The 11,820-nt window shown below is 56.0% G+C and overlaps 2 protein-coding genes across 2 annotated transcripts; both read left to right on the top strand.

Moving 5' to 3' along the window:
* Positions 1–41: 41 nt before the first annotated feature.
* On the top strand, positions 42–8,859 carry ICAM1 (intercellular adhesion molecule 1). Its single transcript, XM_033854369.2, has 7 exons — positions 42–223; positions 1,866–2,126; positions 5,705–6,013; positions 6,385–6,672; positions 6,753–7,007; positions 7,210–7,458; positions 7,542–8,859. The coding sequence occupies exons 1-7, from the start codon at positions 157–159 to the stop codon at positions 7,721–7,723; spliced, it is 1,611 nt and encodes a 536-aa protein (XP_033710260.1). The 5' UTR covers positions 42–156; the 3' UTR covers positions 7,724–8,859.
* A 378-nt stretch (positions 8,860–9,237) lies between these two features.
* On the top strand, positions 9,238–10,442 carry ICAM4 (intercellular adhesion molecule 4 (Landsteiner-Wiener blood group)). The gene is made up of 3 exons (XM_033854370.1): positions 9,238–9,646; positions 9,765–10,070; positions 10,194–10,442. Exons 1-3 carry the CDS (start codon positions 9,253–9,255, stop codon positions 10,310–10,312), a joined length of 819 nt encoding a protein of 272 aa, XP_033710261.1. The 5' UTR covers positions 9,238–9,252; the 3' UTR covers positions 10,313–10,442.
* The last annotated feature ends 1,378 nt before the right edge of the window (positions 10,443–11,820 follow it).

The following is an 11,820-nucleotide window of genomic DNA, read 5'->3' as shown; positions in this document are numbered from 1 at the left end:
CTCGTTCCGGAGAGGAAAGCGCGAGGTTTCCGGGAAGGCAGCACCGCCCCCTCGGCCCCCCTTGGCTGGCCGCTATAAAAGGACCCACAAGGTCCTCAGCTCCACAGTCCGCGCCCACGCCTCTGCGCCACCTCGTCCGCCCTGCCTCCGCCTGCGATGGTTCCCGGCGCTGCCCATCCCGCGCTGCTTGCGCTCCTGGCCCTGCTCGGGGCTCTGCTCCCAGGTGATCAGGGGTGGGGGGGCTGCCGTCGGGCTAGCTCTTGGGATCTGGGCTGCGCCCTGGGAGCGGTAGGAGGACCGGCTCCCCACCGGCTGGGGACACTGGTACTTAGGTAGCTGTTTATGGGAAGTTGGGGCTAGAGCCATCGATTGAAAGTCAACAGCCATGGGTTCAAATCCAGACCCTACATCATGGCTTGCTGTGTGCCTTCGGACTATGGGCTGCCTCTCCCAGAGGAGCTTCACTTTTTCAGTTGTAAAATGGAGAAGTTAATAGTGTTCACATCGCAGCGGTTGTGTCCTGGCCCCAGAAGGTGGTCAGACCGTGTAGAGATGTGGCCCCGTGCCAAGCTTAGGTAGACTGGGACCCCCCCCCCAACACACACACGCACAGACATTCTGTTCCTCATCCCGTGCCCTTGGGGGAAGTCCAGGACTCTGCTCAGGGGAATTCCAGGGCTGACTTGCCAAGGAAGCAGAGGCTAAGGAATGGGATGCCCCAGCAGCCCTTCATCAACTCCAGCTAGAAGGAGGGAGGGGAGAAGGGGGACAGTTGGTCTCAAATGGTGGTCAGTGTCGGGAAGCAGGAGAGTGAAAAATTCATGAGCAGACCACACCGTGGTTACCAGCTCAATGAAGCGTTCTAATCCGGACTCTAATCTGGACTCTACCACTTTCTAGCTGAGTGACCTCCCTTCAGGTCTCACCATTTCCCTCTGTGAAATGGAAGCGACCCCAGAATCACCCTTGAGAATTCATGGAGCTGCTGTTTCCGCCCACCTCCATCCCAGATGGAGTAGACCCAAAGCTGAAGGCAGAGGTCTTTGGCGGGGTGGGGGGCAGCTTTCAGATGGGTGGGCTCAGACAGACTTTGCTTTTTAGCTTTGGAGGTACCACAGTCTGCGGGAGCTAATCCCAACAAGCCCCCTCCTTCTTACCTGCAGCCACATGCTACCTGCCCTGTGCTAGGAGTTACTTGCATCAGCAGGGGTTGGGGTGACTATATTCACCCACTTTACAGATGGGGAAAATGAGGTCCTGAGAGGGGAAACCAGTTGTCCAAGTGGGTAAGGAACCAGCCTGACTGGAACCCCTTTATCCCTGGAGGACTGACTCCCTCCACCTGACCTCTTGCGGGGGGGGGGGGAAGAACACTGACTTCATGCCCCTCTTTTGCTAAAATCCTCCATGGCTGCCCATTGTCCTCGCAATGGAGAACACTTCCTTGGCGTGGCTTAACACTGCTTTGCATGATCTTCCTGACCCCATTTCCCCCCAACTCATCCCTGTGACTCTGCTCCAGCCACCCTGCCTCAGGACCTTTGCACTTGCTGCTCCTTTTCCTGGAACTCATTTCCCTTTTCTCTCGATGGCCAGCCCCCGCTCATCATCCAGATCTCTGCTCACACACTACCCTGTCACCAAGGCACTGTCTGTTCTATCATCCCATTTTGTTTTTGCCAAAGCTCTTGTCAGCATCAGTTATTAATTATGTTGTGTGCTCGTGAATTTTTCTGTCTCCCACGCTGAAAGCAGAGTTTTGTCTTGTTCAAGGCTGTGTCCGCAGCACCCAGAACAGGCTGGATGCAGTAATGTTAATGAGCCCGATTTGTCATGTCTGACCCCTCCACATCTTTTGGTTCCAGGGCCTGGAGGTGCCCAAACGTCAGTGCATCCTCAAAAAGCCATCACATCCCGAGGAGCCTCCATAACGGTGAACTGCAGTACCTCCTGTGACCAACACACAATGTTGGGCCTAGAGACTCAGCTGGCTAAGAGGGAAGTAGACCATGGGAACAACTGGAAGGTTTTTGAACTGAGTGACGTGCAAAAAGACAGCTTTCCAATATGCTACTCGAGCTGTCTCGGTAACCAGTCATCAGCTTTGATGAACCTCACCGTATACTGTGAGTGGCTGGGCCCAGGGGCTGGACTAGGCAGCCTGGGTTGGGGAGGTGGACGAGGGAGTCCCCAGCAGGTTGGAACAGCCTTTGTTACTTGGGGGTGGGGGCGGGTAGGGTCTCACTGAAGGGCAAGGGGGCCCATCTTCTGAAAGTCTCATTGTCATCTAGAACCCTTCCTTGAAATTCCTTGGGGGTGACTTCCCAGTATGGACTCAGTCCTCAAAATGTCACATGTCTGGGTCCTTTGACACAGAAAACCCACTACTGGGAATTGGGCCTATAGGTGTCCCCACCCACCAGGGTACTGAGGGAGTGTGGGGCTATTCACTGTGGCTTGATCTGAAAGGGTAAAAGTTTGCAAGGCACTCAAATGTGGAGGGCTGGGGAGAGAAACTGTGGTTCAGTCATCCCGTGGAATAGTATGCAACCGTGTAAAAGAATGAGACAGGTGCTCCAAGATGTATTGTCAAGTTCAAAAGTAAGGTATGCCCAGAATGAGTGGCATGCCACCCACAGTGTTAGGGAGCCATGGGCTCGGGGTTAGGGAGGCTGTGTTTCTGCGTTAAAGGGCCCAGAAAGGAAATACAACAAATGACAATATAGCTGGCTGTGAGGAGAGAAGGTGCAGGGCTCTGGGAGAGCACAGGGAGCGAGTTTTCTCCATGTGCCTTTTTTTTACTTTGGGCATTTTGAAGTGTGACAGTGAGTTAGCATGACTGTAAGCAATACGTAGGTAAACGAAATTCAAATGAAAACAAAACAAAATAAAAAAGGAAGAAAGAAAGAGAACTGGCCAACTGGCCTTGGGATCAGACAGCCTTGGGTTCTAGTCCCAGCATGGGCCTCACTAACTGGGTGACTCTGATGTGGGGAGCGGGGGAGGGGGGAATACGTGGCTTCCTGGTTGCTTTTCACATGAGACCTCCTCGGAAGGGTCTAATGATGCAGTGAGGCCTGGAGGACATTCCGCCTTCACAGGGCCTGCGTAAAAGAAGCTTTGGGGCAAACATCAGCTTTGTTTCTGATTTGGAGGATGTCTGAGCAGCTGCTGGCCAAGTGAGGGAAGTCCCCAAACATTCCCAGTGGCCTCTGAAAACCCCCAGAAAACCTTTTCACAGGACCTTCTGCATCTCACCCTGAGAGTTGAAAGCCCAGTCCTCCAGGTTTGAGTCCTGGCCCTGATATATTTCTCCCTCTTCGGGTGCCAGACTTTGCCTTAGTTTTCACCTCTGTGAAATGGAACAGACGGCTGCACACAGTAGCAAGGGGTCACCTAGGAGAGACTCGAGCTTGGTCCTGCCCCACTGCCAGTGTAAAGATGAGGGAGCATCTCTGGGTGGCTGAGCTTTCTCTAGAAAGAGTTGTAATTCCTGCAGGAAGTGACCCCTAACTGGGCCTTGAAGGATGCGTAGGAGTTGGTAAAGACAGGCATTCTAGACAGAGGGAATAGCCTGGGCAAAGATTTGGAGTGGGGAAACATGCTGACCTGGGGTTGGGGAGGCAAGAGGGATTGAATATCAACAGATCAGTGTGGCTGGAGCTGAGTTTGGCAGGACTTCGAATGCCAGGCCGAGGAGCTGAGACTTTCTTCTTAGGGTGACAGGGAGCCATGGAGGGTGTGTGAGCAGGGCAGGGATCCAGAGCAGAGGGCTGACCTTACAGGAAGCCAGAGAGCAGCTGCCCATGGACCCAGTCCAGGTCGTGCATGTTGACCGCAGTTTTGCATACGAGAAGGGAGGGGCAGACAAATATTTGAAGAGTGGAGTGACCAGGACTTAGTGAGGGACTAAAGATGGGAAGTCAAGGAGAGGTACAGGCAGAACAGGCCTCCTCCCCCAGTCTGGCCTTCAGGGCAAGGATCTGGGCTCCAAGATGTGAGTTCCATTTGGAGGCTGTGGTTTGAGGGGGCCGCCAGCTCTGCAAGTTGGAGTTTGCAACAGATGGTCAGAGGTAAGAGTTGGATGTCTGAGGGTTTTCTCAACCTTTTTTTTTTTTTTTTTAACAGCTGTTAGCATACACTGCAATGAAGTTTGGAGTATTTATAGTGTTGTAGAAGTCTAGTTTAAGAACATATCTCTCACCTTAAAAAGTAACCACACACAAAAAAATTCAGATGTGGAAAACACAATATATTGGCTTCAAAATTTTTAAAAAGGCAAAATTAAGATGAATAAACATTTAATCAAAAGTCAAAAAAAAAGTAACCTCATGCCCATGTACAGTCACTCTCAACTTCTGAAGTGAATTAATAATAGTCCTAATAATAATAATAACGATAATAATAGTCCTACCTTCATTAGCCCCAGGTTACAGCTTAGAAAACTGAGGCATTTCTGTAGCCCCGAGGGCTGGGACTGTTCCAGTGTGCAAAGTCACTCCCCCACAGGCCATAACAAAGAACCAGCGAAGCTAGGAATCAACTCCAGGCTCCTGACATTTTAACATCACTGCTTTTTTTTTCCCCCCCTTAGGTTGGAAAAGGAAAGGTTGCTTTATTCAGGAGGTTGGCAACCTGGGGAGAAGGTGGACTCATGTCCAAAAATCAACTCCCAACATCACTACTGTTTAAGTGACATTTCAGGGCCTCTTGAGAAGGGACTGAAAGTGGGAGGCTTCAAGACCCCTCCCTAGGGAGCCTGGGGTCGGGGAGTGAGCCTCAGCTCACCAGGGCTCTGCAGGCAATTTCCACTGGCGATCCAGGCTTGGAATTCTGTTACCTCATGCAGAATGGAGACCCCGGCAACCGAGCCCGCGTGTAGTGTTTTCAGGGGATATTCAGGGTTTCGTTCTGAGGGTCTGTGGGTTGTTCTTAGATTTTTAACATTTCAGGGGATCACACGGTTCATTCGGGAACCCTTGAAAGCAAGCTCCTGAAAGGCCTCGCATCGGTGTGGGTGTCTCAACCTTATTCTTTCTACAAACATAGAGTGCCTAAGGGACTTCCCTGGCGGTCCAGTGGTTAAGACTCTGCGCTTCCACTGCCAAGGGCGTGGGTTCGATCCCTGGTCGGGGAGCTAAGATCCCACAAGCCGCGGGGCGTGGCCAAAAAAAAAAAAAAAAATAGAGTGCGTATCGGGTGTCAAGGATACAACAGGGAACAAAACAGACAAAGATCCCTGGCCTCCTGGGTTGACATTCCATGGCAGGAATAGTGGAAAAGCAAATTAACTGAGTAGATGATCTCTTACCTCAGAGGTGAGGGATGCTATGGAGAAAAATGCTAAGGCCAAAAAAAGGACAAGGAAAAACAGGAGTTTTTTTACAACAACGTCTAGAGACTGGACAGCTTAAATGAACTGTATTCATTTGCCGGGACTCCTGGCAACAAACCTCGAAATTCTTTCCCACTTTTCACTCTCAGATGCTGCAGTGAATAAAAATGTATTCTGCCTCCTTCACAACCACTTGGGAACTTCTCACTGGGTTATCCTGAAGCTCTTAACATTCCTCTCTAGTTTAGGTGGTTTGGGGTGTGTTCTCGAAAGAGCGTGGTGAGACTTCCCGAGCAGGTGTAGCCAGGGCCCCGACGTTCCTGTGGGCGGGCGGCCAGCCAGTTCAAACAACACTCCCCTCCCCTCCAGGGTTCCCGGAACGCGTGGAGCTGGCCCCCCTGCCCCGCTGGCAGCCCGTGGGCGAGAACCTCACCCTGCGCTGCATGGTGTCCGGTGGGGCCCCCCGGGACCACCTCACCGTGGTGCTGCTTCGTGAGGGGAAGGAGCTGGGCCGTCAGCCAGCGGGAGACGGGGAGCCTGCCGAGGTCACAGTCACGGTGCTGGTGAGCAGAGATGACCACGGCGCCAATTTCTCTTGCCGCACGGAGCTGGACCTGCGGTCCCAAGGGCTGGCACTGTTCCAGAACAGCTCGGCAGCCAGGAAGCTCCGAACCTTTGGTGAGGCACTGGGGAGCCAGTAGAGAGGATGGGATGACAGGGGTTTCCTGCTTGGGGTGTGAGGTCTCTGGGAAGGAGAGGCCCCTGGCCGTGGGGGCATTGAGAAGGTGGCAACCTTGATTGCAAAGGTTTCTGGGAAGAGCATCTTCTTGGCCACTGGGGTGGAGTGTTCTGGGATGTGGTGCCTGGACTGCAGGATCCACTGAGAAGGCTGTGACCCAGGGCAAGTGGTACACGTGTCCTGGGACAAGGGTGACCCAGGCCACAGTCTCCCGGGAAGAGGGTGTTCCAGGTGGGGGAATGAAAATGCCCCGGGAAAGGGCTTCAGGATGTCTGTCTCCTCTCTGTTTACACCCACTGTCTCTCACCAGTCCTACCAACGACCGACCCGCACCTTGCTACGCACCCGGTACTGGAAGTGGGCACACAGTGCCTGGTGAGCTGCACCCTGTATGGACTGTTCCCAGTCTCGGAGGCGGAGGTCCACCTGGCGCTGGGGGACAGGAGGCTGCAAACCACGATCACGTACAATGAATACTCACTCTTGGCCAAAGCCTTGGTCGAGGGAAAGGTGGAGGAAGAAGGCGTCCAGCACTTGACGTGTGCGGTGAATCTGGGAGGGCAGAGCCGGAGGTCTCTGGAGAACGTGACCATCTACAGTAAGTAGAAACCCAGGTGGGGCTTCTGAAGGGGTGGGGCTAATGCCAGGGGCGGGGCTCACTGTGCACCCCACCTCCAGGCTTCCCGGCTCCCAACCTGACCCTGAGCCAGCCCGAGGTCTCGGAATGGACTACGGTGAACGTGGAATGCGAGGCCCAGGCTGGAGCTGTGGTGACGCTGAACGGGGCCCCAGCCAGGCCTCCGGGCCCGAGGGCCCAGTTGCAGCTGAATGCCAGCGCCGAGGACAACGGACGCAGCTTCTTCTGCTCTGCTGCCCTGGCGGTGGCTGAGCAGGTGGTACACAAGAACCAGACCCGGGAGCTCCGTGTCCTGTGTGAGTGGGGCTGCTAGACAATGATCCCTTACCTCCAAGGCCCAACCCCTAAGACCCCGAGAACTCCTGCCTCCACCCACTCCCACCCCCACCCTAGTGAGCCCCTTCCCCAGATTCCTACCTAAGTCTTCTTACCTAGACCTAGATGGTGAGTGATGTCCTGGTCCCTGACCCCGTCCCTCATCTTGCTGTGTTTCTTCAGATGGCCCCCGACTGAACGAGAGGGATTGCCTGGGAAACTGGACATGGCAGGAAGGCTCCCAGCAGACCCTGAGGTGCCAGGCCTGGGGGAACCCAACCCCCAAGCTGAACTGTAGCCGGAAAGAGGATGGGGCTTTGCTACCCATTGGGGACCTGAGACCCGTCGAGCGGAAGGTTGCAGGCACCTACCAGTGTCGGGCCACCAGCACTCGCGGTGAGGTTACCCGTGAAGTTGTCATCAATGTGATCTGTAAGTGCTGGAGTTCAGGGCTGGGCAGGGCAGGGGCAGTGAGGGCAGCTCAACCCTCACCGCCCCCTGTGTCCTCCCCACAGACCACCAGAATAACATGGCCATCGTCATTCCGGTGGCATTTGTGATGATCTTGGGCGCTGTGGGTGCAGCCATTTACATCTATAACTACCAGAGGAAGATCCAGAAATATGAGCTACAGAAGGCCCGGAAGGCCCAGGAAGAGGCTGCCATGAAACTGACCACACCAGCCACGCCGCCCTGAGCCTACCCCCTCCGGACAGGACCTCCTCAGCCCCCAAACTGTGACAAGCAGGGCTGCATCGAACGGTGGTGGACATATGCCATTCAGCTATACCCACCTTCCCAGGGTGCCAGAGGACAGGAGAGAGGCCTCAGTCAGGATACAGACAGCATCTGGGGTCATGGCCCCTGCACACTTATAACCTCCAGGCCTCACACCTGATGTGGAGCCACAGGACTGAGACAAAAGAAGGGGCCAAGGCTCAGGGCATCAATGTGAGGGATGTCAAGGTCTGACCTGGCCGGAGGGTGTATGATGGAGACCCTGACCTCCAGCATGGGGACACCCAACTGGGAAACATTGAAACTCACCCCCTCCTGCGTGTGCTGAGGCCTTACGGTCCTAAGAGAGAAGTGGCCCTGCACAGACACATGCAGCACTGAAACACAAATCCCCACACGTCCTCTGACAGAAGCCAGCACCAGCATTGCTGTCCACAGACTGTTCCCAACTCTTGATGACCTATTTATTCATTTGTTCTCTTACTAGCTATTTATTGAGTGCCTTTTATGTGGGCTAGAATGGTAAACAAGAAGAACATTGATTCCTGCCCTCAGGGAGCTCTCAGTCTAATCTCATTCAGGATCGCCAGCTACAGTTGTACTGGTTGTGCACTGCACAAGAGTGCCTGGCAAAAAGATTAAGTGGGGCTAGAATTTCCCACTCCACTGGCCAAGCTGCTTTCTCCCAGAAAGGGATTAGTAACGGTGACAAAGTATAGCTGGTGACATGCCCAGAGATGACCCACTGAGCCCTTACACCCCAGCACTGGCACTGACCTCTGATAACCCACCTCTCCACCTATACCCATGTCTGCTAGTGCTCACAATGACACTTGGTGGCATGCCTAAACGTGGGTGTTCACTCCTTGATAGCTAAACCATGGAGTCCCAGGAAACTGTGCCCAACCCCTGTGTGTCCCTGCCTTGTCCTACCTGTTTCCATCTCAGTGGGGCCATGCAAGAACAGAACAGTCTGCAGGTCCAAATTCCTGCAGCGACGAGGGTTCTGCAGGCCGTGGGGAGGAGAGGCCTGGGAGAACCCCCTCGCAACTGCGGAAGCCTCTCCCTTGTGCTAATAAAGCTATTTCATCCTTCCGGCCTTGTGTGAGTTGAGGGGAGGCGTCATGTCCAGCTGGAGCCTTTTCTGGCCTGTCCTCCCACTTCCTGCCCCAAGAGAAGGCTGCCAGTTCAAGGTCCAGCCCTCAGGCTCTAATCCAAATCTGGGGTTTATTAGGGCCTTTTGAGACTTTAGTGAAAATTAAAGATCCCTCTCCAGAAAAACACGATGACATTTGCTTTAGAATGGGGTGGAGAATCCCATTCTTAAACTGCGGGAGTGGGGTGTATACCGCAGGGCTCCGGGGCCCCCCGGAGCCTCTGTCTCTCTCTGCCCGGGGTGGGGCTGAAGAGGCGGTGCTGCGGGCCTCCTTATCTCCGGAGCCAGCCTTGGCTCCCTGGCGCGGGGCCCCTCAGTCCGGGCTTTTTGCCATGGGGTCTCTGCTCCTCCTCTTGTTGCTGCTTTTGCTGTCGCCCTCCTACCCGCGAGGCGGGAGCGCGCGGAGGCGCCGGAGTGCGCGGACGCAAGGCCCGGGAGGCCCCTTTCCCGCGCCCCCGGAGACCTCAGCACCCTTCTGGGTGCGCATAAGCCCCGAGCTCAAGGCCGTGCCGCCGGGGGGCTCAGTGTGGCTCAACTGCAGCAGCAGCTGCCCCCTACCGGAGGGTTCCAGCCTCCGCACCGAGCTGCGGCGAGGCGACACGCTCAGTGGGCCCGGTTGGGTATCCTACCAGCTGCTGGATGTGAGGGCCTGGAGCTCCGATGTGCACTGCTTCGTCACCTGCGCGGGAGAAACGCGGGGGGCCACCGCCAGGATTACCGCCTACAGTGAGGGACAGGGGCTCAGGCCTGGCTGGGGTGCGGGGAGGAGGACGGAGCGGGGGTAACGGACAGTCGCGCTAGGGGGAGCCCTCGGACCTTGCCCAGCGGCCCCCTCTTGCTTTAGAACAGCCACGCAGCGTGATCCTGGAGCCTCCGGTCTTAATGGGCAGTGAGTACACTCTGCGCTGCCATGTGACACACGTGTTCCCCGTGGGCTTCCTGGTGGTGATACTGAGGCGCGGTGGCCGGGTCATCTACTCCGAGAGCCTGGAGCGCTTCACCGGCCGAGATCTGGCCAACGTGACGCTGACTTACGCGTTACGCGCCAGGCCCAGTGACTTCGGGCAGCCCGTTACCTGCTACGCCCGCCTCAATCTCGATGGCCTGGTGGTCCTCAGTAGCTCGGCACCCATGACGCTGCCAGTCCTCGGTGAGGCACCCTTATAACCCTGGGAAGAGTGGGGAAGGGTTATGTGGGCCAAGCCAGAGCATGTCCATGCGGGTTGTCACACCTCCAAGTGCTCTGTTCCTAATTCTCCCCTCTTGTCTCCAGCTTGGAGCCCTGCATCCAAAGCCTTGGCCTCCACTTCCATCGCAGCCCTTGTGGGGATCCTTCTTGTAGTGGGGGCCCTCTGCCTGAGAAAGTACCTGTCGATGAAGTCTCGGGCATAGAGGCAGTGGTCCATGCTGGCTGAGCTGGAGGAAAAAGGAATCTGGAACATTTGGGGGAACCTTGCCTGGATCAATAAAGCCTTCCTCAGCCAGCTTCTGCCCCTGGGCATAAAGGTACCCCATTAGTGCACCTCCTCTGACTGAAGTGGTCTTCTTTTTGGCCTTGCCTCTATCATTTTCTCCAAATTCCTGTCTCCCTGAGGGCACCTGAGGTTTTTCACTCTGGTCTCCCATGCTGGAGCCCCATTCCCTCCGCATTCCCAGCCGATGTAGTAAAAACCTCTCCCGCGGGCATTATCAATGCGGTGCAGAGGGGCAAGGCATGGGCCCAGGGGGGCTTTAGGCTGTGGGAAGGCTGGTTCATGGTATGGCTTCTCCTGATTGGCTCCAGCGCTGCCACGCAGCAGCTCTGATTGGATGTTAAGTTTCCTACCCCCCCTCGCCCTTTAGACCCTGCACTTTCCTGGAGGGCAGGGGTGGGGAGAGAACTAATCCCCATAGTTCACCATTAGTTCTGGGAGTGAGAGCACAGGTGGGCTGGGTCAAATGTACTTTGTGAGGAACGTGGATACGCAGAAAAGATACCCATGTGTTGACTGCGGGGAAGGAGCAACCAGATGGTGAGGTGGGGGGGGGGGGCGGTGGTGTATGTCACAGATTCGCATCCTGGAAACGTCCTGTTAGTCACCGGGCCTGGTGAGCACATGGAGGGTGTCCAAACCTGGAACCCAGATGCGGAGTCAAAAGTATCACAGTTGGTCTCTTGGTCTCGCGTGGACGCAGAATCGGGGCCTGCAGTGGATGCCTGGCAAGGCCCGCGTGGTCCAGGGCCCCGCCCGCCGAGCAGAAAGCGGATTCAGAGGCGCTCTTTGGCGGCTCCTGCTCACACAAGTCGCGTAGACACGTGCCCGCTGAACGCTGGGTAAATACAGACCCAGAGCCGAGCCGACCCTAATTTAGACGCCCGAGAACGCTGCGCGCAAGCACACACGTTCCCAACTCGCTGTCACTTTCGTCCCCGCCCCTTCTGTCGCGTGCGGGGGCGGAGCCAGAGAAAGACTAGAGGCGTAGCTGTAACCCTCAGCTCCCAGGGGTTAAAAGGGGAAGGATCAGTGAGGGAGGCATCCCCACATCCTCCCCTAGAGCCTTCTCATCCCCAGCCTGCACGTCTCAAATCTCTCCTAGCCCCCAACCCATCTCCGCTCCAAGGGGGGGGGGCTGGTGGGAGGGGCTAAATGTGGAGGCGGAGCTCGGAGTCCAGCTCATTATCATAGCATCTAAGCAAGGGGTGGGGTGGGGGTTTGAGAAGGGCAACCCTGCATCCCCACCACCTCAGCGTCGCCGCCGGGGACGACGCTGGAGTGCGCAGCCGCCCCCAGAAGTCTCCGGGCAATGGGGCCGGCCTCCATGTAGACCCTGGGGGTCGCTCGCTCCTGCCAGCACGCCTTCATCAAAGCCGGTAGCCTGGTGCACGCTCGCCTTCCCGCCCTCCCCGCGCCGCCTCTGCT

Source organism: Tursiops truncatus, chromosome 3 (genome assembly GCF_011762595.2).
Source record: "Tursiops truncatus isolate mTurTru1 chromosome 3, mTurTru1.mat.Y, whole genome shotgun sequence".
Taxonomy (NCBI): Eukaryota; Metazoa; Chordata; class Mammalia; order Artiodactyla; family Delphinidae; genus Tursiops; species Tursiops truncatus.
This window is presented reverse-complemented; position numbering and strand designations above follow the sequence as displayed.